Source organism: Plectropomus leopardus, chromosome 12, assembly GCF_026936395.1.
Source record: "Plectropomus leopardus strain MGB_pleo_1.0 chromosome 12, ASM2693639v1, whole genome shotgun sequence".
Taxonomy (NCBI): Eukaryota; Metazoa; Chordata; class Actinopteri; order Perciformes; family Serranidae; genus Plectropomus; species Plectropomus leopardus.
This window is the reverse complement of record NC_142187.1, coordinates 25,399,154-25,419,353: the sequence shown is the minus strand read 5'-3', so window position 1 is coordinate 25,419,353 and position 20,200 is coordinate 25,399,154. Positions and strand designations below refer to the sequence as shown.

General features: G+C 39.5%; 1 protein-coding gene across 16 annotated transcripts in view; it reads right to left on the bottom strand.

The window, feature by feature from the left end:
- Positions 1 to 647: 647 nt before the first annotated feature.
- Positions 648 to 20,200, bottom strand: part of obscnb (obscurin, cytoskeletal calmodulin and titin-interacting RhoGEF b) — a 70,307-nt gene continuing 50,754 nt past the window's right edge. For 15 of the 16 annotated variants that reach the window (XM_088085643.1, XM_088085626.1, XM_088085635.1 and 12 more), the window contains 30 exons: positions 19,427 to 19,717; positions 19,200 to 19,229; positions 17,323 to 18,657; positions 16,684 to 16,965; positions 15,735 to 15,816; positions 15,488 to 15,609; positions 15,157 to 15,354; positions 14,992 to 15,024; positions 14,802 to 14,900; positions 13,875 to 14,093; positions 13,674 to 13,707; positions 13,505 to 13,557; positions 13,270 to 13,368; positions 11,552 to 11,608; positions 10,658 to 10,797; positions 10,235 to 10,435; positions 10,031 to 10,107; positions 9,773 to 9,943; positions 9,457 to 9,616; positions 8,428 to 8,544; positions 8,122 to 8,286; positions 7,875 to 8,033; positions 7,606 to 7,783; positions 7,393 to 7,506; positions 7,089 to 7,256; positions 6,259 to 6,361; positions 6,028 to 6,157; positions 5,762 to 5,855; positions 5,534 to 5,576; positions 648 to 3,146 (listed from right to left, as the gene is read on the bottom strand). In XM_088085643.1, the coding sequence (XP_087941769.1) occupies positions 2,033 to 3,146; positions 5,534 to 5,576; positions 5,762 to 5,855; positions 6,028 to 6,157; positions 6,259 to 6,361; positions 7,089 to 7,256; positions 7,393 to 7,506; positions 7,606 to 7,783; positions 7,875 to 8,033; positions 8,122 to 8,286; positions 8,428 to 8,544; positions 9,457 to 9,616; positions 9,773 to 9,943; positions 10,031 to 10,107; positions 10,235 to 10,435; positions 10,658 to 10,797; positions 11,552 to 11,608; positions 13,270 to 13,368; positions 13,505 to 13,557; positions 13,674 to 13,707; positions 13,875 to 14,093; positions 14,802 to 14,900; positions 14,992 to 15,024; positions 15,157 to 15,354; positions 15,488 to 15,609; positions 15,735 to 15,816; positions 16,684 to 16,965; positions 17,323 to 18,657; positions 19,200 to 19,229; positions 19,427 to 19,717 (6,068 nt within the window). In that variant the 3' untranslated portion in view covers positions 648 to 2,032. The remainder of the gene's footprint in view (positions 3,147 to 5,533; positions 5,577 to 5,761; positions 5,856 to 6,027; positions 6,158 to 6,258; positions 6,362 to 7,088; positions 7,257 to 7,392; positions 7,507 to 7,605; positions 7,784 to 7,874; positions 8,034 to 8,121; positions 8,287 to 8,427; positions 8,545 to 9,456; positions 9,617 to 9,772; positions 9,944 to 10,030; positions 10,108 to 10,234; positions 10,436 to 10,657; positions 10,798 to 11,551; positions 11,609 to 13,269; positions 13,369 to 13,504; positions 13,558 to 13,673; positions 13,708 to 13,874; positions 14,094 to 14,801; positions 14,901 to 14,991; positions 15,025 to 15,156; positions 15,355 to 15,487; positions 15,610 to 15,734; positions 15,817 to 16,683; positions 16,966 to 17,322; positions 18,658 to 19,199; positions 19,230 to 19,426; positions 19,718 to 20,200) is intronic. The other variant, XM_088085627.1, reaches the window with a different exon arrangement.

Sequence of the window (20,200 nt, the reverse complement as noted above, 5' to 3'; positions counted from 1 at the left end):
CAGCACTGAAGCCAAGTGTGAAACAGTTGGGATGAAAGTCAGCACGTCTAAGTCTGAGGTCATGGTTCTCTGCTGGAACATGGGGGATTGCCCCCTCTGGGTGGAAAGTCACTGCTCCATGCAAAGGTTTTTTAGTATCTCAGGGTCTTGTTCATGAGTGAGGGCAAAATGGAGCATTGCATACACAGGCGGTTTGCTGCAGAATCCGCTGTGATGTGGGCATGGTGCCACACTGTTGTGGTGAAGAAGGAGCTGAGCTGGAAGGCAAAGCTTTGGATTTACCAGTCCATGACACACAGCTATGGTCATAAGCCTTGGGTAGTGATAAAAAGGATAAGATCCTAGATACAAGTGGCTGAAATAAGTTTCCTCCAGAGGGTGGCTGGGCTCAGCCTTAGGGATAGGGTAAAGAGCTCAGACATGGGGAGGGGAGCTCAGATCTGCTGCTCCTTCACTTAAAAAGTGGCAAGCTGGGGTGGATCAGGCATCTGAAAAGGATGCTTCCTGGGTATCTCCTGTAAGAAGTGTTCTGGGCCAACGTCCAACTGGTAGGAGGCCCCAGAGCAGACCCAGAACATGCTGGAGGGATTATATATTTCATCTTTCCTGGAAATTTCTTTAAGAATTGTGGAAGAAATTGGTCATAGTTTTCATTTGCAGTACATCTATTTATTAACACAGATTACTCAAACATGTTTCCAAAAACTACACATGTATAGTACAAGCAATTAATATCCGTTAGTGCTTTCATATTAAAACATAACAAGATTCTTGTAACGGATTTAAAAGACCTTTGAAAACAACGTAAACACCACAAAACTTTAAGGGTTACTACTGTGTTCTAGTTACTTTTTAAAATTGAAAGTGTAGTTAAAATCTGAGCTCACGTACTTTGCATTTGCTCACAATCACGTACAACATTACAAATCGGATACTCTGGATAAACAAATCAACTTTGGATAAGCAAATACATGCAGTCACCCATCTAAATATCTATCACTTACACATGACTGTCCTTGAGATATCCTGCAAAATTACAGGTGCTTGTACTGCATTAACAGACACAAAAAATCTCTACAAAGCTGTGTAATTCAATTCATGGTAGAAACATCTGTTTCATGATAATAATTGACAAAATAAATGACATAAATGCAGTCAAACACATAGATCTTCTGTGAAACATGTTCACCTTCCACATAACTTGCTCATAAAAATGCTTTATGTGTCCAAGATGCTCTCCAAAAACACATTCTCAAACAACCAAAGTCATAAAGAACTGCGATCTTGCCAAATTGACTACAATTTAACTGCACAGCTTCATTTAATCTAAACAACAACCCATGCACCATAACGGTCACTAAAGTTCTGTCGTTAATTTTTACATCATCAGTGTTGCATTTGGATGAATTATAGCAATACTGAATAAGAAACACATAGCCATGACCTCACTAACAGTCATTAACTCCAACATCTGCTGCTCCGGGAATCTAAGGCACTGCAAAAGTGCAAAAGACAACATTTCTTGAAAGGTACAAAAGTAAAACTGAAAAAAATATGTAAACCTAAATATACTGTCTAACTACTTGTTTGTGTATATAGAAGGAGTCATCAGAGAGGATAATGCCTGGATCAGTTAGGTCAAAGTCTATGATTGCTTATATGAACGTTTTTGGTTTTTTTTTTCAATTATGTAAATAATATGTAACTCAGTAGATGATGGAATTGTTCATTGGTGAAATGTCTTTCTTTCTGTCTGGTTTCTGTCCATCACATATTGCGGTGTAACAGAGCAGTTCGGAGCTGAATCATGCTCACAGTGACATATTTATACCTACATTTTCCAACTCGCGAGAGAGACCATCAATCCATTCGACAAGAAAAAGACTCGAAGGATGAGTCCATTTTCTGATGGGCAGCTTCAAAATGGAATGGTTCATAAAATGCAGTTACTTCAGGTTAGGATGTCTTATTCATCATGTAAGTAGTCCCAATTTAAGACTGAGAGGGTTTGTGAAATTAAAATGGTTTGTCCCTACTGGTTCTGATAATCACTAATTTGAAGAGTGACTGGGTTGCCCACTGATGTGTAGCCGTAGGTCTGAGTTGACACTTTGGTTTTAAAGCTCTGCTGCCCACCCTCCACTCTCTGCACCTCTGAGCAGTACGAAGGCTTTACCTCCAGCTTTGCATGGCTCACTTGAATGGGGACGCGTCTTTCCGTCCTAGACCGGACACCACTGGCTTGGGGGGCAGCAGACGCAAAAAGGCTGCTGGAAAGATGCTCCCTGAAGCGGCCAAAGAAGCCGCTACTTTGCTTCGGGACCACAACGGGTCGTCCCACGTTCAGGAGCACCGGCTGTCCCACTGTGGACCCGCCGATCTCCCTCTGCAGCACAGAGATCTCGCAAGGCTTTTCTGCAGCAGCGTTATGGGGGCTGGAGGAGCCGTAGGTCTCTCCTTCTTCTGGGACATAATCCTCCAAGTCTTCAAGGGTCAGAATGCGGCCTGCTTGTGTCAGAATTTTAGGTTCCTGTTTTAGGGAGTTACAACCATCATCTTCATCATCTGGTTCAAAGATGACAGTCTGTTCATCGTCCAGGTCCTCGCTGTCCTCTCCTGCTGGAGTAAGGACAGGTGGGAGCTCTTGTGGCTCTCCAGCGACCCCAGAGACAGAATCAGAGGTTACATTACTTTGTTCTGCCTCCCAGGGGAGCGGCTGGCTGCTGACGTCCCCCTGCAGCTGGGCCTGCGCCTGCTCCACCAGCTTGTTGTTGGAATTGTTAGCGTTTGGGTTTTCAGGAGGAGACCTTTTGGGTCTGGAGGGTGTGGTGGCACGTTCAGACCCTGCCGGTGAAATGCCTCTCCTCCTAGGCAACCTGGGAGATTTATTAACCTTATACTCTATGACCTCCTCTACCTCAACCCACCTTGGCTTGGTTTCCACAACTCTGGCTTCAGCACCCTGGGGTTCGGTGACATAGAGGGTCGGGATGGTGGACTTTCTTGGAGTGGGCATCCTCCTCACCCTGGCTGTGGGGGGCTCTGGGGTGGAGGTCTCTGAACGTTGGGCTCCAGCAAGAGTCAAGCCGGGGGACCTGTGCCTCCTCATACGTGGGTTCTTCACCACAGTGGTTATTGTCTCCTCACTGGAGTTAAAAGAAAGAGACACAAACCTGATCAGAGCCAAGACAAAGACCTCAACCTCGGCTGCATGCAGTTTTCACACCAATGATTGAACTGGTGGGTTTACACCTCCAGTTCAAGTGACACTGAGCTACGTAACCAAATACAAAAAGCTGACTCCCAACAAGCACTTTCCACATGCCACCATATGCTTGTTGCACTTCATATTGTGTCACTACAGTAAAATAAAAAGATTTAAATACTAATCATGTATTCTTTTTTAGAAATGGGTCTGTTATTGGCCAAAAGTGTTATTGCTCTTTCATGAAAAATGCACGCAGCAAAGGGCCTAGAGCGGGACACTTCAGAACTGTTTCTCTATAACATAATCCAGACCCTACAGTTTTGTATTTAATTGATTTAACTTAATTCTCTCATTTTTTTTTTTTTACATTTTATTTTTATTTACTTTACTATTTATTTATTCTTTTGGAGGCTGGGGTGAGGGTGGATTATATGTGTGTTAAATCTTCAGCCATCCATGCCCAAGCAACCTGATGAAATTTTCATGGTAGGTGGAGATTTTAATCAACTCCTTCTTCAACTGTAGCAGGATCAAGACCAAATTGTAATTTGATTTTTTAAACTTTGTACTTAAAAACTTTGTAACTTTGCGATTTCAGCTTTCAGCTCTATACTGAAAGACAGAAAAAAATCTAAATAGGATTGTTAAAATATGCTCAACAGAGTGACAAAAACGGACTTGACCACTTTTTGCAGTCAAGTATTTTAGCTTCCTCTGGACACGTTCTTACAGGTGAATTTACTCTGTTGCCATCAAGGCATTGTTACATTTTACCTGCTTGTAAAACTAACCACCATTATATTGTTTTTACTTGTTTTAATGATAATCAAACTTAACTTTAATATATTTATAGATTCCTTTATTCAACTGAACTCTTTGGCATATATCATTTTTTTATTTATTACTAATCTATTTATGTGTCTTCATGTAACTGTATGTGTATGAAGCAAGCTGTCTAAACAAATAGCCCCTGACGGGATTAATAAAGCTGTGTGAATCTGAATCTGTTTGTGTATCTGTGCATACATATATATATACACTGGTGCTGGTTTTGTGGAGCTGCAGTAATTACATTGCCAGTTAAAGACGACAGCACCCTGGTGAGGACAGCCCATCCTTTCATCATCCTTGTGTTAGAGTCCTTTGCACTCAGGCTTTAAATATTACACAGCAATGCATACACAGGGCCACAGAGACAGACAGAGGAGCACATACACATACAAAGGGCTCCAAATCGCTTTGAAAGGTCCAGTGTTTAGGATTCAGGGTATATATAAGCATAAATGGAATATTATAAGTGTGTTTTCTATAGTGTATAATCATCTGAAAATGCGAATCATGTTTTTTTTTTACTTTAGAATGAGACATTTGTATTTTGTGCTCATCCATTAATTTTCTTAGTGGTCAAACTGTGTAATTACATTAAAAAAGAGGTCTGTAAATCAGTGGATTAAATTTTAACATCACAACCCTGAAATGATTGGTTTTACTTTCTGGATTTGATTCCAATTTGATTTTATCACTGAGGCCAGTAACATTTAGAAAGAATAGATAGAAGAGCCACATTATTAAATCATTTCATCCCATATCAAGTTAGTGAAGTGCTGCATCTAAAGTTGGCTGTTTGGTCGGCGGAAGTTTGCCGCTGCTCCGGTAAATAATTTTTAAACTTTAATTGCTTGCTATAAGGGCTGCACGGTGTAGGAAATAGTTATGATAATCACGTGATCATCCCGGTAATTGTATACAGCTCCAGCTGAAACATTTTGGATACATGGGCCACCAAAAACTCTCATAGGAATGAACGGAGCCTTGTGTTCAATGCTGTATCTTACTTCATTAACACATCAATGCCCCAAAAGGACAAACCTATGCGCATTTTCATATTGACAAGCCAAACAAAGCAGAGAAAAAACAGATTTTTAACATTAAACTGCTTTATTCAATGAGAGACCCCTAGGAAGAAAAACCTCCTTAACAATGAACACTTAAGTTTACACTTGGCACATGGGTGAAGTTTCGGCTGGTTGCAATATGCAATTCTCACCACTAGATGCCACCAAATCTTACAAACTGACTGCTCCTTTAAGATCATTTCATCTTTTAGCTCGCGATATCTACAGAGCAAGATTAAAATAAAAAGAAAATCAGTGCATCTATATCACAAGAAGCATGATCTCATTGTTATGAAGGTGTTTTTATGGTCTAAATAACATTTCTTACATTAGCTCAAAGTACCCGTAGTGCAAAACAAAAACTCTGATACGCAAACAGGCGACAGTCATGCTTCAGGCAGAAAGATAATTTTAGTCCATTCACACTTACATGATGATGGTTTTCTTTGGTATTCTTGTCTCCTGCTCTGTAACTATGGAGGGAAGCAGAAATAAAGGAGATTCGACAGACAAAAAAAAAGCGCAGCAAAACATGAATCACCTCTAGAGTATAGGATGCATCAACCTTTAACTTTAAATACACATTAAAAGCAAATATGTATACTATAAAAACAATCTAGAGAATCTGTTTTGGTGAGGATAAAGTCAATGTTCCTACCTTCAATAGTGATGGCCTGCTCACCAGTGCGAGCCACAGCAGAGGGTGGGACTAAATCAGCAGCACACTTAGCACTGCCCAGACGGTTGGACAGCTGACAAGAGCAGAGAATCTATTTTTAGACTCTTAAAGATAATTTATCTTTGCTAAATGATATCAACTGACTTAGTGTCAAGGCTCATACTTTCCCTCCTTTGCATATAAGTTATAACACTATAGTATAGTCTGTGATTTAAGTACAATTTGGATGTTTATTGTCGACTTACCTCACACTCATAGTGTCCCAGGTCTCTCTCTGTCAGGTTTTTAATTACCAACACCAAAACCCCACTGCGGAGCTCGCTGTAAGTCTGATATTTCTCCTGGTCGGTCAGCAGCCTGCTGTCCTTGAACCACCTTCACCATAAACACAGTCAGAGAAGAGAAACAGGGGTCAACAAACAGCAAAACAGAAGTACCTCCTGAATTTATGCACAATTTTTCTGCAAATTTCATACCTGATCTTGGGCTGGGGAGCGCTCTGTATGACGCAGGTGAACTGAGCGTCCTCACCAGCAACAAATGTAGCATTCCTCATTTTATTCACAAAACGAGGAGGCACTACAAGAAATATGTCAAAATGTAATACAATTAAATACTACTATCAAATCAAAATGAATCAGCTTCACAAAAATATATTACTTGACGGTTCAGAGTGTAAGATTTAGGGGGATACAATGACAAAAATGGAATATAATAAAATAAGTATGCTTTCTTTGGTGTTTAATCACCTTAATGTTAATAAGAATCATTGTATTTTTGTTTCCTTAGAATGAGACCTTAATATTTATATTGGGAGCAGGCCATCACCTATGCAGAACACTTTGTCTCACTGCCATGTTTCTACCCTGCCATGTTTCTCCAACAGTATTTAGGAGTCCCTCCATGCAGAGCAGTGTTGGACAAACACAGTAAACAGTAAGCGTCCACCTCCGACATGCCCAATAGTATTGGAGTAACACGAATTTCTATTGTGAAACCGCTTTAATCAGTGTTTAAATGACTATAAATCAATTGCTTCGTTTGTTTTGGAGAGGGGAAGACCTCTGCGAATAATTCAGCTCACAGTAAAAACCTAATGAACAATGAACACTCAAGTAATTCTAACCAATCTGCAATCCTCCCCACTGGATGCTGCTAAATCCCCCTGAATCTTACACACTGTTTCTTCAATTCCATAAAGGCCTTTAATTTTAACCAAAGATCAGTGTGACATATGACTAATACTTTCTGTGTTGCATCATAATCATAAATTAAAGAATTCACTGTCACACTGTATTCCACTCACCTTGAACAGTGATCTTGCCCAGAGTGCTGGCATTACCAGCTGAGCTGGTGGCAAAGCACATGTACTGACCAGAATCATCTGCAGTCATGTTATCCAAGATCAGCGTGCAGGAACCGTCCGGGTCTTCAATGATGATGTGATGTGGATCTGCCTCCACTGCGCGTCCATCTGCATCAGACAAGGAAACCACTTGTTGGTGAAACACATTTGGTCTCAGATACTGTTTGTATGAACCATTACTCCCCATTAATCTCTATACTGTCCAATACGGCAAATGAGTAAAAACATTGTAGAAATGGCGTACCCTTGTACCAGGTGATTGTAGGTTTGGGAATTCCAGTGGCTTTGCAGGCCAGCTTAACAGTCTGTCCTAACTCTGCTGTGCAGTTTGCTAGAATCTCATCAAAGTCAGGAGGACCTAGAAAAGGAGTTTAATTGTGAAGGGTAGTGTATGGAAGTGGGAGAATATTAAAATGCATTCTGAGTGATGAAAGAATAATAAGTGTGTTCCACTCACTCCATGCAGGCATGGTGTATCTCTGCTGCAGTTCTCTAAAGTCTCTCAGCCAGGAGTTCTTGATGGTAACAGTTCGAGCCTGCAAGGTGTATTTCCTCACAGAGTCCTCACGTTCATGCCAGATCTCAAAGGCACGGTCATCACCCTCCACGGTCTCATTCACATCAATGTTATTCAACTGCAACAAAAAACACCATTTAAGCTGCTGACGAGGCGAAGTGACAGTTAAGATGTAAGAAAAAAAGGTGTGATTAAATTGAAAGTCTTACCTTCATCATGTTCTTAAATACATATTCTTGTGTATCAGTGTTGCTGTCTCTTTTGGGTTTGCAGATGATACAGTAGTTCTTAAACAGGAAGGCATGGCGGTGGTGACCTCTAGAGGACGTCCTAATCCCTGGAGCCCCTTCCCACACTTGGAAGGGCCCCTGGTTTAAAAAATAAATAAATAAATAAATAAATAGACAATCACAAATCACATCTATTAATCGGGAATGTCACTGTAACTCCACCCACCTGTCTAATTGGCTCTCCTAATACTTCCAGTGTGGCAGGATAGTTCTTGATCATGGAGACATGGTGGGTGTTCTCAGAGCGCTGGGGGAGTGCAGACACCATGGCATACGCTTCTTCCAGTAGGCAGCAGTTCTGCCCATTTTTTGCCTTGTTTCGAATGAGCTCCTGAAGATGTTGGAGAAGAGATTTTAGTAAAACTATGATGTTAGTGATACAGGTCTATAAATGCCTTGGTCATTCCTGTCTGTAGTGCTGAGAGCCAAACCTCAGAGAGAGTTCATGCATTTTGTGTGTCAAAGCATTCACCTTGAGGACGGCCTTGTACTTCTGAATTCTGTCTAGTGGTTGTTGCAGGCTGGCGTTGATGCTATGTACAGGCGAGTCTGCAGGGTCTGCACTGGCTTGCACTTTCTCAGTGTACTCCTACAATGTCAGACAAGGCAAGGTCAGTTTATTTATACAGCACATTTCAGCAAGAAGGGAATTCAAGGTGCTTTTCAGAAAATATCAAAAGCATCAGGCCAGAAGTGCAAAAGACACACTCTAAAGGACATTTAAACGCAATAAAAAACGTAATTAATGAGCTACAGAATTGAACATAAAAACAAGCTAAAAAAATCCCTTTTTATGTATAAAATACAAAAATTAAAGTTTACACATCAGTGTCAGAAATGAATAATTATTTATATAATGAAAGGCAGCGGCAAAGAGAAACATTTTCAGCCTCTATGTAATGAAAGGAGGATTTTTGAATTCAAATAGTTATACTCATCCAGTTATTTCACTGTCACCTAATGAGGTACTTACAATGCAACAAATATAAGTATACAGTAGTAAGTTAACAAAGAGAATACAGTTTTAAATTGGCTGACAAAACATATTCCTTGTGGATTTTGGTGAATTTCCACTATCAGAATAATTCTAGCAGCATCCAAAGACACTTCCTAGCAACCAACAATAAACAATAAAAATACTCCAGAGAAACAGGCTACATTACATACTAACCTCGAGAAAAAAAGAGAAAAAAGGAAAAAAAACAAAAAATCTTGATAAAGCGCCAGCATTTTTCAATATATTAAATAAGATTTGATCGTTGGTTCAAAAAAATAGATGTGTCCTGTCTGTCATGCAATAAAAATATTTGTTTCTTGATAAACTGTAATGTAAAGTATTTCCAGTAAATTTAAGCACCATTTTAAGAGTTTTTATAATATTCTCATGAATTGGAATATTATTGTAAGTCGCATTTATTTTGGCGAGGAAAATTGTGGCTTAAAATTTTCATATTGTCCGATGCCAATTAGAGCGTGTAATGGGCTTAGGTTCTGGTGTTACCTTGAAGAAGCGGTGAACAACCTTGTCACTGACAGCAGATTCAGCCTGACTCTGACCAACAAGATACTGGAGGTACTTCTCAAAGCCCTCCTTGTTCTTCAGGAAGCACATGGCGACATCATCATCTGTCTCACAGTCATTCAGCTTTGGCAGGAATGCCCTAAAAACAAAAATGCCCGGGGAATAAATGCATTGGATATTTGTCAAATCTGGCAGTCTTTGATATTTTTCAAAAGAAAGAAGCTCTGGTTGTGGAATACTTTCTTTTTTACAAAAATGCCAACTAAAATGACAAGTCATTAACAGGTGAGCTCACTTGCTATGGAAGGACTTGATATCCTCAATGTTCCTGAATATGACTTCCTTCTGGCTGCTCACATCAGGCGGTGCATCAGGGCTGTCTGCATGCTTCAGGTGATGGGAGGTAAAGAAGTCGACCTCTTTTACAAACTCTGATTCACCATTTATCAGGTCTTGGATCAGTTGGCTAGGGACATGAAATAATAGTTGATTATTACATGTCCTTCAGTTCCAGTATTTGGTAAATAAATGAGTGTCGCTATGTTTTTCTTACAATAATTTCCTCTTGTATTCACCCTCAGACACCTCTTCCACACTTGTCTCTGGAAGGTCACCCATATCAGCAGAGAGCTTGAGGAATACACATTTTTACCATTACTTTTAAAATATCAAAAAGCTTTCAAGACAATTAATTAATAAGGTTGAAAAAGTTTACATGTTATGTTGTAGGATTGGTGGCTTCAATTTTAAATCCTACCTTGAGTTTCTTGTCCAGGTAGGCAGGTGAGACCCAGCCTTGGCGGGATGGTGTAGTTTTGGTGGGTTTGGTCCGGACCAACCATTTGAGTGGATGAGCTGAATCCAAAACCTCAACATACTGTCCCTCCTTCAGAGAGATGGATTCTTTGCTTGCTATGGTGGGGTTGTAGTCAGCCGTTGCCACATAGATGTCAAACATCTGTGCAAAATAAGAAAAGACAAAAAAATTAATAATAATATTATTGAAAGTGTACATGTGGTTTTCACAAAATTCTGTGACAACATTACATGACTTAAAAGAGATGATAGGCTAAGATAAGCTAAGCTAACCTAAGCTAAGGTAAGGTAAGATAGATAAGATAAGCAAACATAGATCAATGACGCAAGGCTAAAAAAACACAAGAACTTCTGTATGTCTCACCTCTCCTCTCGCATCCCCCTCATCAGACTCAGAGGAAGAGTCAGCGATGAGGGAGGGAGGACGAGAGCGGCCGTGATGAGGTGATGGAGAAGGGGTCTTAGTCTCATCATCGCTGTCAACGCCTGGGACGCGTAATGAAGCTGGGGCAGCAAGGACGGTAGGAGGTTATAAGAGAGATACAGGTCAATGGTGCAAATACGTACAAAACGTACTATTACAGTACCTACTACTTTAAAACTTAATGGACTCTGTTATGTATCAAAAATGTTCTGGCAAAGGAAGGGATAATGACACTTTGCTCTGATGAAAAGAAATCATTTGTTTTTGGTCTGAATTTAGATACAGTTATTTATGCCCTGCAGCTCACAGTCACATTTAAAGCACTAACTGACTCTTTGCTGCTGGTCCTTTATTTACTTGGACATTTTTATCAAAAAATTTGAACATCACCCCTCGTAATCATTTAAGATCTGATTTCAAAATAATTACGTTTTTTGCAATACAAAGGAAAAAGAAGGAAAAATCCCACAACAATCATTTCATTCTTCGCTTTGTGTTAGTATTGTGACAACATGCAAGAAAAAGCTACAGTACAGATAACACGTATTATCTGAGCTCTCCACATACATGTCTGTCGGTGAGCATGTATTCCAGCTATAAGTTGGGTGAGACTTCATTTTAAAATCATTTCGAAATCCATGTTAATTGGATGTTTTCAAAGTTACAATGCTGACACAGAAAAGTCGCTGCACCATCTTATATAATACATTTTTTTCACCTGTATGTAAAAGGAAATGTATCTCAAAACTGTTTCCACAGGTCATTTTAATTCATAAGTCAATGAAAAAATGTAAATGTATATAATTGTAAAACTGATGCACTCTGGATACATACTGGTATTTTTGGGCCAAGATTTCATCCACTGGAGCACTTCATGATTCTGTAAGCTGTCTGAATAACAAATTAATGATTGGATGAGCATTTAATTGGTTGGATTGCTATACTGATGGATGTAAAGGTGGTAGAGAAATGATGTCTGCATGAAGCAATGGGATGTCACATATTTACAGATGAAGAAAAACATGCTGAAAAACAAGCGCAAGACAAGAACTCAAGTTTGTCAAGTTTGGTGTTGCCTTGAATCTATTGGAAAGTGAATTCTAATTCAAGAATTGAAGTGCTGCTGAAGCATTCAGATTAAAAACACTTTCGCAATTCTTGAATAATCAGAAGGAATTCACTAATTTCAACTAAACCTGACTTGCATGTAACAAATCTCTAAATAGAAGCAATGTATTCTGCATTTTTAGCGTTAGCATAAAGCAAAGGCATTCATAACAGCTTGCATGTTTCATGTGCAGTATTAGAAAATTACTACCTAAGCTATTCAATCAAAAGGATAGGCAACCTGCAGATTTGTATTCATACTACAGATAACACAGGTGATTTAGGACACCGGTTCCCAGCATAGGATCCTGACTCCCACTAGGGGTTGCAAAAGCTTCATTGTATTAAGAAAAAACTGTAGGCCTTTATCTTGGCATTTCCCAAATTTCTCTGAAGAAAAATGAATGAAACTGTTATTTTCTAAAGTTTAAATTATTAAAAATATCACAGAATAAGGCCACAGTGAAGACCTTAACACAAGCTATATTTACAGAGCCTTCACACTCTGTTAAGCCTCGTTCTGCATTATAAAACTGCTCAGCTAAAATAATCAGAGCTAATAGAGTAATGACCAAGCACCAGTGCGGCGAAAACTGACTGTCAAGAAAAAAGCGTATTAAATATGCATGACTGTTAAAAACAAAACAAAAAATAAAAACAGAAAAAATAAACATATAATAATAATAAAATATGAAATTCATTCACATGTGGGTGAATTGTACAGTTTATCAGTTGTTTTGTACTGTTAATGTTATGGATTAAATATCATATGAAATATTCATAAAGTCACGTACTTTTTAGTTTACTTATGGATACAGGAGGGGTCTTTGGGCAAGGTTGCTTATCTCTGACCTACAGTATGTTACTTGGTCACAGTTAGCTTGCGGCATGTATGGCAACGACAAAATTAATTATTTTGCATTGAATGAAACAATCTGGGAAGATATTTTATACCACCATAAAAACAAGGGCACCTACTGTACCAGTGCTGGATATTAGTTGTACATGCAGGTTAAGTATTTACCTTTACAGACAGCCAAAATCTGGAGCTGAAAGATCTCCCTGAGTTTTTTTCCCATATTATAAGTCATATGTGCCATCTACTACTATACTGGATGCCAAATTTGATACTATCCCCTTACTTAAAGCTGCTGTTAAATCCCAACAAAATCATTACTTAATCTTAGTTTAAACTAAACTTGAATTAGCCTGGTAATGTTACACTGAGCTTGGTTTGTAGAAACACTTGAATCATCTTTTAAGGTTTGCTCAACTCTGGGTTTTAATATAAATCCAGCTTTCCTGAATGCTTCCTGGATATATTTTAACATTGCTCAATATTTCTAGTACAAAGTACTTTAGCTGGAAAAAGAATGCCTTTCAAATTAAAATATAATAATAGAATATTGAATTGCATACAGGAGGAGTCAATAACATACACTTACCTTGGGTAATCTTTGCTGATACCATTTCCGTGATCTGGGAGGTGAGTTTCATGAGGAATTCCTCTGTACCTACTTCACCTAGGTAGGGTATTTTACCCTCTTAAAGCACACACAATGAGGAAATACCACCATAAATATTGCAGTGTTTATTACTACAAATAATATATGTTATTATAAATAACAGATTATATTACTATAAATAATAGATGCCACTGTATGAGGTGATAAGTCTCACCTTTTCCTCTGCCAGCCTCCTCCTCCGGAGGACTGACTGTAATTCCAAGAACCCTGAGGAGAGTAAAAACTTTCTTTTCACATATACACATATTTAAAATTTGCTGTTTATCCAGTTTTTTATGTGCAATGGTGCAATTCTGAATCTGAAATCTCAAAGAAAAACTTACTCTGAGGCTTTGGTCTCTTTCTTTGGTTGTGGTGCTAAGAGAAAGAGTTAGAAACACATAAACAATTTCAGTCAAACTCAGAAGACAAACTAAATGCTAAGAGGTCTGCACTCCACAAAGGGTCTTCTGGTTTGTAAATAATGTCGAAAGTTGATGTAACTTTTACAGTATAGAGTGCCTCAATGAATTTGCTTTCCTTACTGTCATCAACCTCGAGGTGGGCAGTGCAGATGGACTGTCCTGCTCTATTTGTGGCGATGCAGGTGTAGGCGCCAGTGTATTCTGTGCCTACGTCCATCAAGATGAGGCTGTGCTGGCGCCCTGAGCTCGCTATTTTGTATCCCTTGGTATCAGGCTTGATCCACAGGACATCCTCCATTGATTCCTCCTTAAGCCAGGAGACCATAGGCGTAGGAGAGCCTGAAAAAGTAAAGGGCATTGAGTATTTTAAGGGAGGATGAAACGTTATGGATGTCTCCCAATTTCTGTGGGCTCTAATTTCTTAAACTCTGCTGGATTGATCACTGGCTCCTGTGTTTCAGCTGTATGTTGCTCAAATCAATTGACACTAATTAAATTCTATTCAAGATTTCAAACTTTCCAAAGCTACTTCAAGGGACCTGGGAAATTGGGAATTTAAACCAAAATGTTGGTGAAAAACCAAAACCAAACCAACTTGTTCACAATTTTGTTAAACCAAAGTAACAACAGCCACTTGTTTACAACCAATCTAACCCTCTATACAAGTTATTTACTTCCAAAATGGTATGTTAACAGAATATTTTCGGAGTATATAACTTGTTGAAATGATTTTCTACGTTTATACAAGTAGCTGTTGTTATGACTTCAGTTCTGTAAAAAATGTAAACTAGTTGGTTTGCTCTGAAAAACTATAAAATTTTAAATGTTTAGATAGTTTTAACCTCCAAAACCAACATTTCCCCAACATTTTGGTGGAAATTCACCTTTTTTTTAACCTTTGTAAAGTTTGGAATCTCCAACAGAATTTAAAAATAGGTTAAATGGATTTGAGCAACGTTAAGCCGAAACACAGGAGCCAGTTATTGGTCCGGCAGAGTTTAAGAGGTTAAAGGATATTATAACAATCACAGAGTAAAATAAACAAACCTTCTACTTTGACAGACAGAGTGATGCTGGCTCCTTGTTTCACCTTCCTGTTGCTGAACCTCTCAAGGAAGCGGGGTGGCACCAGAGGCTCCTTGGGGTCTGTAAAAATGTAGTATAAAACAAAAGCAGTCACTTATACTAAATCTGCTGAAGTACCTGTGCAAAGTTTGTAGGATTAATGTCAAATTACCTCGTTTATCTTGTGGCATAATCTCCCCTGGACCTGTTACAAAATAGAGGTGTTACTGTACCTGTAAACATCTTAACTGCATTTTTTAAAAACATTTAGCACATTTAAAATACAGTATGTGATGCTCTTTTTTATAGACAACAATTTAGGCGTTTGCATACATACTCAGAACTATCAGGCGGGCAGAGGAGTAAGCAGAACCAGCTGCATTGCTGATGTAAGCAGAGTACTCCCCCATATCCTCTTTCTTCACCTCCAGGATCTCCACACCGTGAACATCTCTCTCTGTGAGCAACGTAATCCTTTCTGAAGGTCGCAGAGGGTGGCCATCTTTGAACCAGTATACTCTGGGTTTTGGGAAACCTGAAAGAAAAGTGGTATTTTAGAAACAATCTTAAGTCAGGAAACTTTCTGTGGGTGGAGTTTGTTTTCAAGAGAGATACATAGTTGGTAGCCTCGAATAAACTGACTATTAATATTATGTTAAAAAACTTACCCTTTACTTTGAGTTGCATCTTAGCGATAGGTGAACCTGGACTGACATGAACATCGTGAAGCTCATCCACAATTTGAGGTAGTTGATCATCTTCAGTTACAGACTCAAATGTCTCAGTTTCCCTGCACAAGGAGAGGAGGACAGTACACCTCAAATAATGTAATAATAATAATATATATAAAATATTATAAAATGTATTTATCATCAATTTCTAAGCACCATAAAACACCATTCATACTAAGTTTACCTGGACATGTAGCCCTTGGCGCTGACATAGGAAGATGTCTCAGTGGCATCAGCAGCAGTGTCGTAATCTGAGCTGCAAGACACTGATGGAAAAGACTGATGTACAGCATTTAACAGTGATAAGTGAAATTAGGGGCAATATGTGTGTCAATATGTACATGTGATTATACAATTATGCCAGTCTTGTGAGAACCAGTTTCAATTTTAGACTATGTCTGCACTTAGCCGTCTAATTTGAACGTAGGTTGCTTTTGTAACAAAGTCTCAATGTGAGGACATTTTTAAGTATTTTAAAGTAGGGTCATTTTGACAACTCCACTTTTGAAAAATGCTAGTTTAGGGCTAAGACTTTTGTTTCAGGTTGATAGGTTAACGAGGATAAAGGTTTAAGATAGGGCAATGCAGACACTAGATACTTTTAAATTAGTATTTTACACCAAACAGCTTTTTTTGATTTATTCACTTCATTATTTTGTGGTTAATGTAATTTTACAGTGGATCTACTTTACAGTAAAATCAATACGTCAGTAAAAATGTTTTGAATGTCATATTGTCTATTTGGCAATCTTAATTTGCTTCATCCTGATGTTGGTGTAGGAGGAAGAGCTATTTTACATATGAAATATTCCATAAAATATGGACATGTTGAAAGCAAGATTGTGCTAATGCTAATTGTATTTTATATATTAGGATTGGCTTATATTAATACATCACATACATTTAAAAAAATGCGAATCTAATGACTAAAAACACAATCATGAAATTTCTACTGCTATAGCTGTGCTGAAATTATCGCATGATATTTATCTCAAGATGTCATTTTGTGTACACTTGGCCAGTTAACAAAATTGAAAGAAAACTGCAACACCAAAAAAAACAAAACCTGAACGATAAGTACCAAGGTATTAGTGAAACAAAAGTGTGTGTAAATGTAACATATGTTTACTCACTGTCAACCCTGAGTTCAGCCTTAGTGGTTGCGATGCCGCTGCTGTTTTCAGCTGTGCAGCGATAGACACCCATGTCAGTGGGCAGCACAGTGGTAATGATAAGTTGGTGGCAGCCCTCCTGGTCCTCATTGATCATGTAATGGTCATTCTCCTCCAGCAATTTGCCGTCCTTATACCAGCGAATGGTGGGAGGGGGCTTGCCGATCACAACACAGTCAAAGCTGACTGGATAACCGTCTGGAACATCCTGACTTTGGAGCTCGGTCAAGAAGACCGGGGCAGCTGGGTAACAAGAGCAAAGAGTACAGAGTAGAGTATGGTAGGACAGAGTTTAATGCACATTATCTACATCACTTTTATTTTCTAGCTGTTCTCTTTTTGCCTTTACGCACTTAGTCATTATATCCACATTACTGACGATCATTTACTTAAAAAGCTCATTGGGTAAATATTTTGTGAAAACATCAATAGTCAACATTACAATAACGTCACAATATCCATATCAAGGCATTTGGAAAAAAATATCCAGATATCAGATTTTCTCCATATTGTCCTGCCTGTATGTAACAATACTGATGATTGTTAAAATGTATTAAAATTGTATATTGATCATAACAGCCACTTCCATGCGCTTCTTACCCGGAGCTCCAGTCATAAATGCAGGAGCCGGTCTGTCCTGTGTGGGGGTCTGTGTTCCATCTTGTGAGTAGCCCATCTTTCTAATTCGCAGCTCCACTTTAAGAGGCCCTGCCTCCAGGATGGTCGTCTCCACAGGAACCCCGTGGACTGTAAACATCTCCTGGAACCTCTTTGAGGCAACTTCTGCTTCTGACCGCGAGCCAAAGCGAATGTAGATGTAAGTGTCATCCTCCCGGTAAGAGTGAGGATCTGGAGGACGCAGGTCTCCTTCATCTGCGCTGACAAATGGTTCTTCCTCAACATCTGGTGGGAGACGTGTGCGCAACAGGCGGCGGAGACGTCTGCTTGCCTGCCTCAGTGACTCGTCCATCTCACTACCCGAGGAGCTCTCAGGCTCGCTGTCGGCGCTGTAGCCCACGGTCAGTGGCCTTCGCCCAGATGACTCTCTTGCCGTTCCTACGGTGACTTTACCACTGTGAGACGTGACGCCAAACTTGTTGGTGACCTCACAAGTGTAGACCCCAGTGTCCTTTGTGGTGATGGCAGTGATGACCAGTGAGCAAGTACCGTCATTGTAGATATCAATATGGTGGTGCTTACCATCCGTCAGTGGTTCTCCATCCTTCAGCCACCGCACCTTGTCAGGTTTACCTTCTGCCACACATTCTAGATGTATGGTGCCAGTAGGTTCTTTGGTCTGGTCTTTGAAGGCCTCTTTAAAGACAGGGCGCATGTCCTTGCGAGCTTTGTAGCCCTTGAACGCAGCTTGAATCTTAATGGCAGCATCTCTGAGCTCAGGCTCGTCCTCCTTACTGATCTCCATGACGTTTGTCTCCTCTGTAGACACCTGTTTTTCACCGGTCTGCTGAACTGTGGTTTTTTCCACTGTAGTCTGTAGGACTGTTCTCTGCTCTGCCATCTGGAAATGTTTAAAGAACCTCTCAGTTGTCATCTCTCCCTCATTGGTTGCTGTGACACTAGTCTTGCTGCTCTTCTTGAGGTAGGAGACGAGCGTTGGACCCCCAGGAACAGACTCATCCTCAGAGCTGGTGTACAGTTTGGACTCTGTCTGCTTCTTAGACACAATGACCTGCTGCTCCTTCTCCCCTGATTTTATTTCCACTTTCTCTGAGGCCTTCAGCTCCTTCTGTTCTGATTTCTTCTGACCACCTTTACCGTCCTCCTCAGTGATTGAGTCCAGAGTGGGTTCTCGACTCATGGGCCGTTTCTTGGCTGATTCCTCCCACAGCTCATGAAGGTCACCTTTTTCAGCAGCTTCTGGGGGCAGGCTGGGCTGCCCCATCACCTCAGTCTCTGTCTGTTTTGCCTCTTTACCTATAACCAAAATCAAGTTTTCAGTGTTACTATGTTGTTTTAGAAAGTTAGTAGTCACACAACACAAAACCCACTTTTAATGCTGGAACCTGCAAATTTAAACTCTTCAGGCTTCAACATTTTTTTGAGAAGGATATATGTGCAGAGGTGTATAAACACAGTCAGGCTGTCTTCAGGTCTCAGATACTTAAAGTAAGTGGTATATATGTGGTCTTATGTAATGGTAGGGTTTGTGGAAGAATATGAATATTAGAGTAAGTTAGGTTCTACATTTTACCTACAGGTAAATGCAAGTACGAAGTAAAAAGACAGTATGCATTTCAGTGGTTGGTTTAAAGATTTTTCACATAAGAAAAATGCATTTTCATGCAAAACTTGATGCATTTTGACAAGACCTAAGAATTTCAAATTTAAGCCTTTTTAATGACTTTTGAGAACTAATATTTATAAAATTGATTTTAAGACATTCTATGACTTTTTAAGGACCTGCATTTGCAGGATAAATGCAAAAAAACTTTCACACCAAACACACATTGTCTTACCTGGTGAAATCAGTGGCTGCCTGGGTGCCTCTGTTAACAATGAAAAAACACACACATCATGTAGAACTTCTGAATTTCTCCACACTGTTAATATCATATTATCTGATAGAACACCACAAATACATCATATTTGTCTCACATCTCAATCTCATGTAAAAAAAAAAAAAGACAGTAGTTGAACGTGCAATAATAAGCTAAATGCCATGGCAAATCACAAACCCACTCACCAAGCTGCACAGTCTGAGGCAACTCAACAGGCTCTCCAATCCCAGCTCTGTTGATGGCTGCCACTCTAAACCTGTATCCACTCCCCGGGATTAAATTTCCTACCACAAACTCTGTGTTGCAAACAGGTTCAGAGTGACATGGAAGCCAGAGGGCACTGTCTACCAGCCGCATCTCCACCCTGTATCCCAGAATGGGACTCCCTCCATCATGAAGAGGAGTAAACCAAGAGAGGCTGACAGACTTTTCAGTCTTACTTAGGACCTCGGGGTCCTCTGGAGGATCAGGTACAGCTGTTAAGAAAAGAAAGTTGCAATGTTTATCTGCTATACTAGTTTTCTGTAGTATCAAGACTGTCTTTCCATCCTGTTACATGTGGATTACATAACTAGAATATGAAAGTAGGAGGAGATGTAGTCTAATAACAGAGAGAATCATGAATACGTGTGTATCCTATGTCTGTAAAAATGTAGATACTTCAGACATCTTTCCCCCAACAGCACAGAAGAAGGTGGGCTTGCAACATGAGTATAAGTATCTGACTGAATGTCTTCCCTTCTATTTTTAGTCATGGCATTGAATAATGGCCAGAAAAGTGTTTTTAAAAAACATTATGATGTCAGAGTAAGGGTGACCTTGAGTCTTTGGATATATAATGTCAGCACTTCATCATTTATCCTAATATACGTTTGTGTGTCATAATTAATGTATGCATTCTTAAGTTATGGCAAAAAACATGCTGTGTGAGGTCACATTGACCTTGACTTTTGACTTGC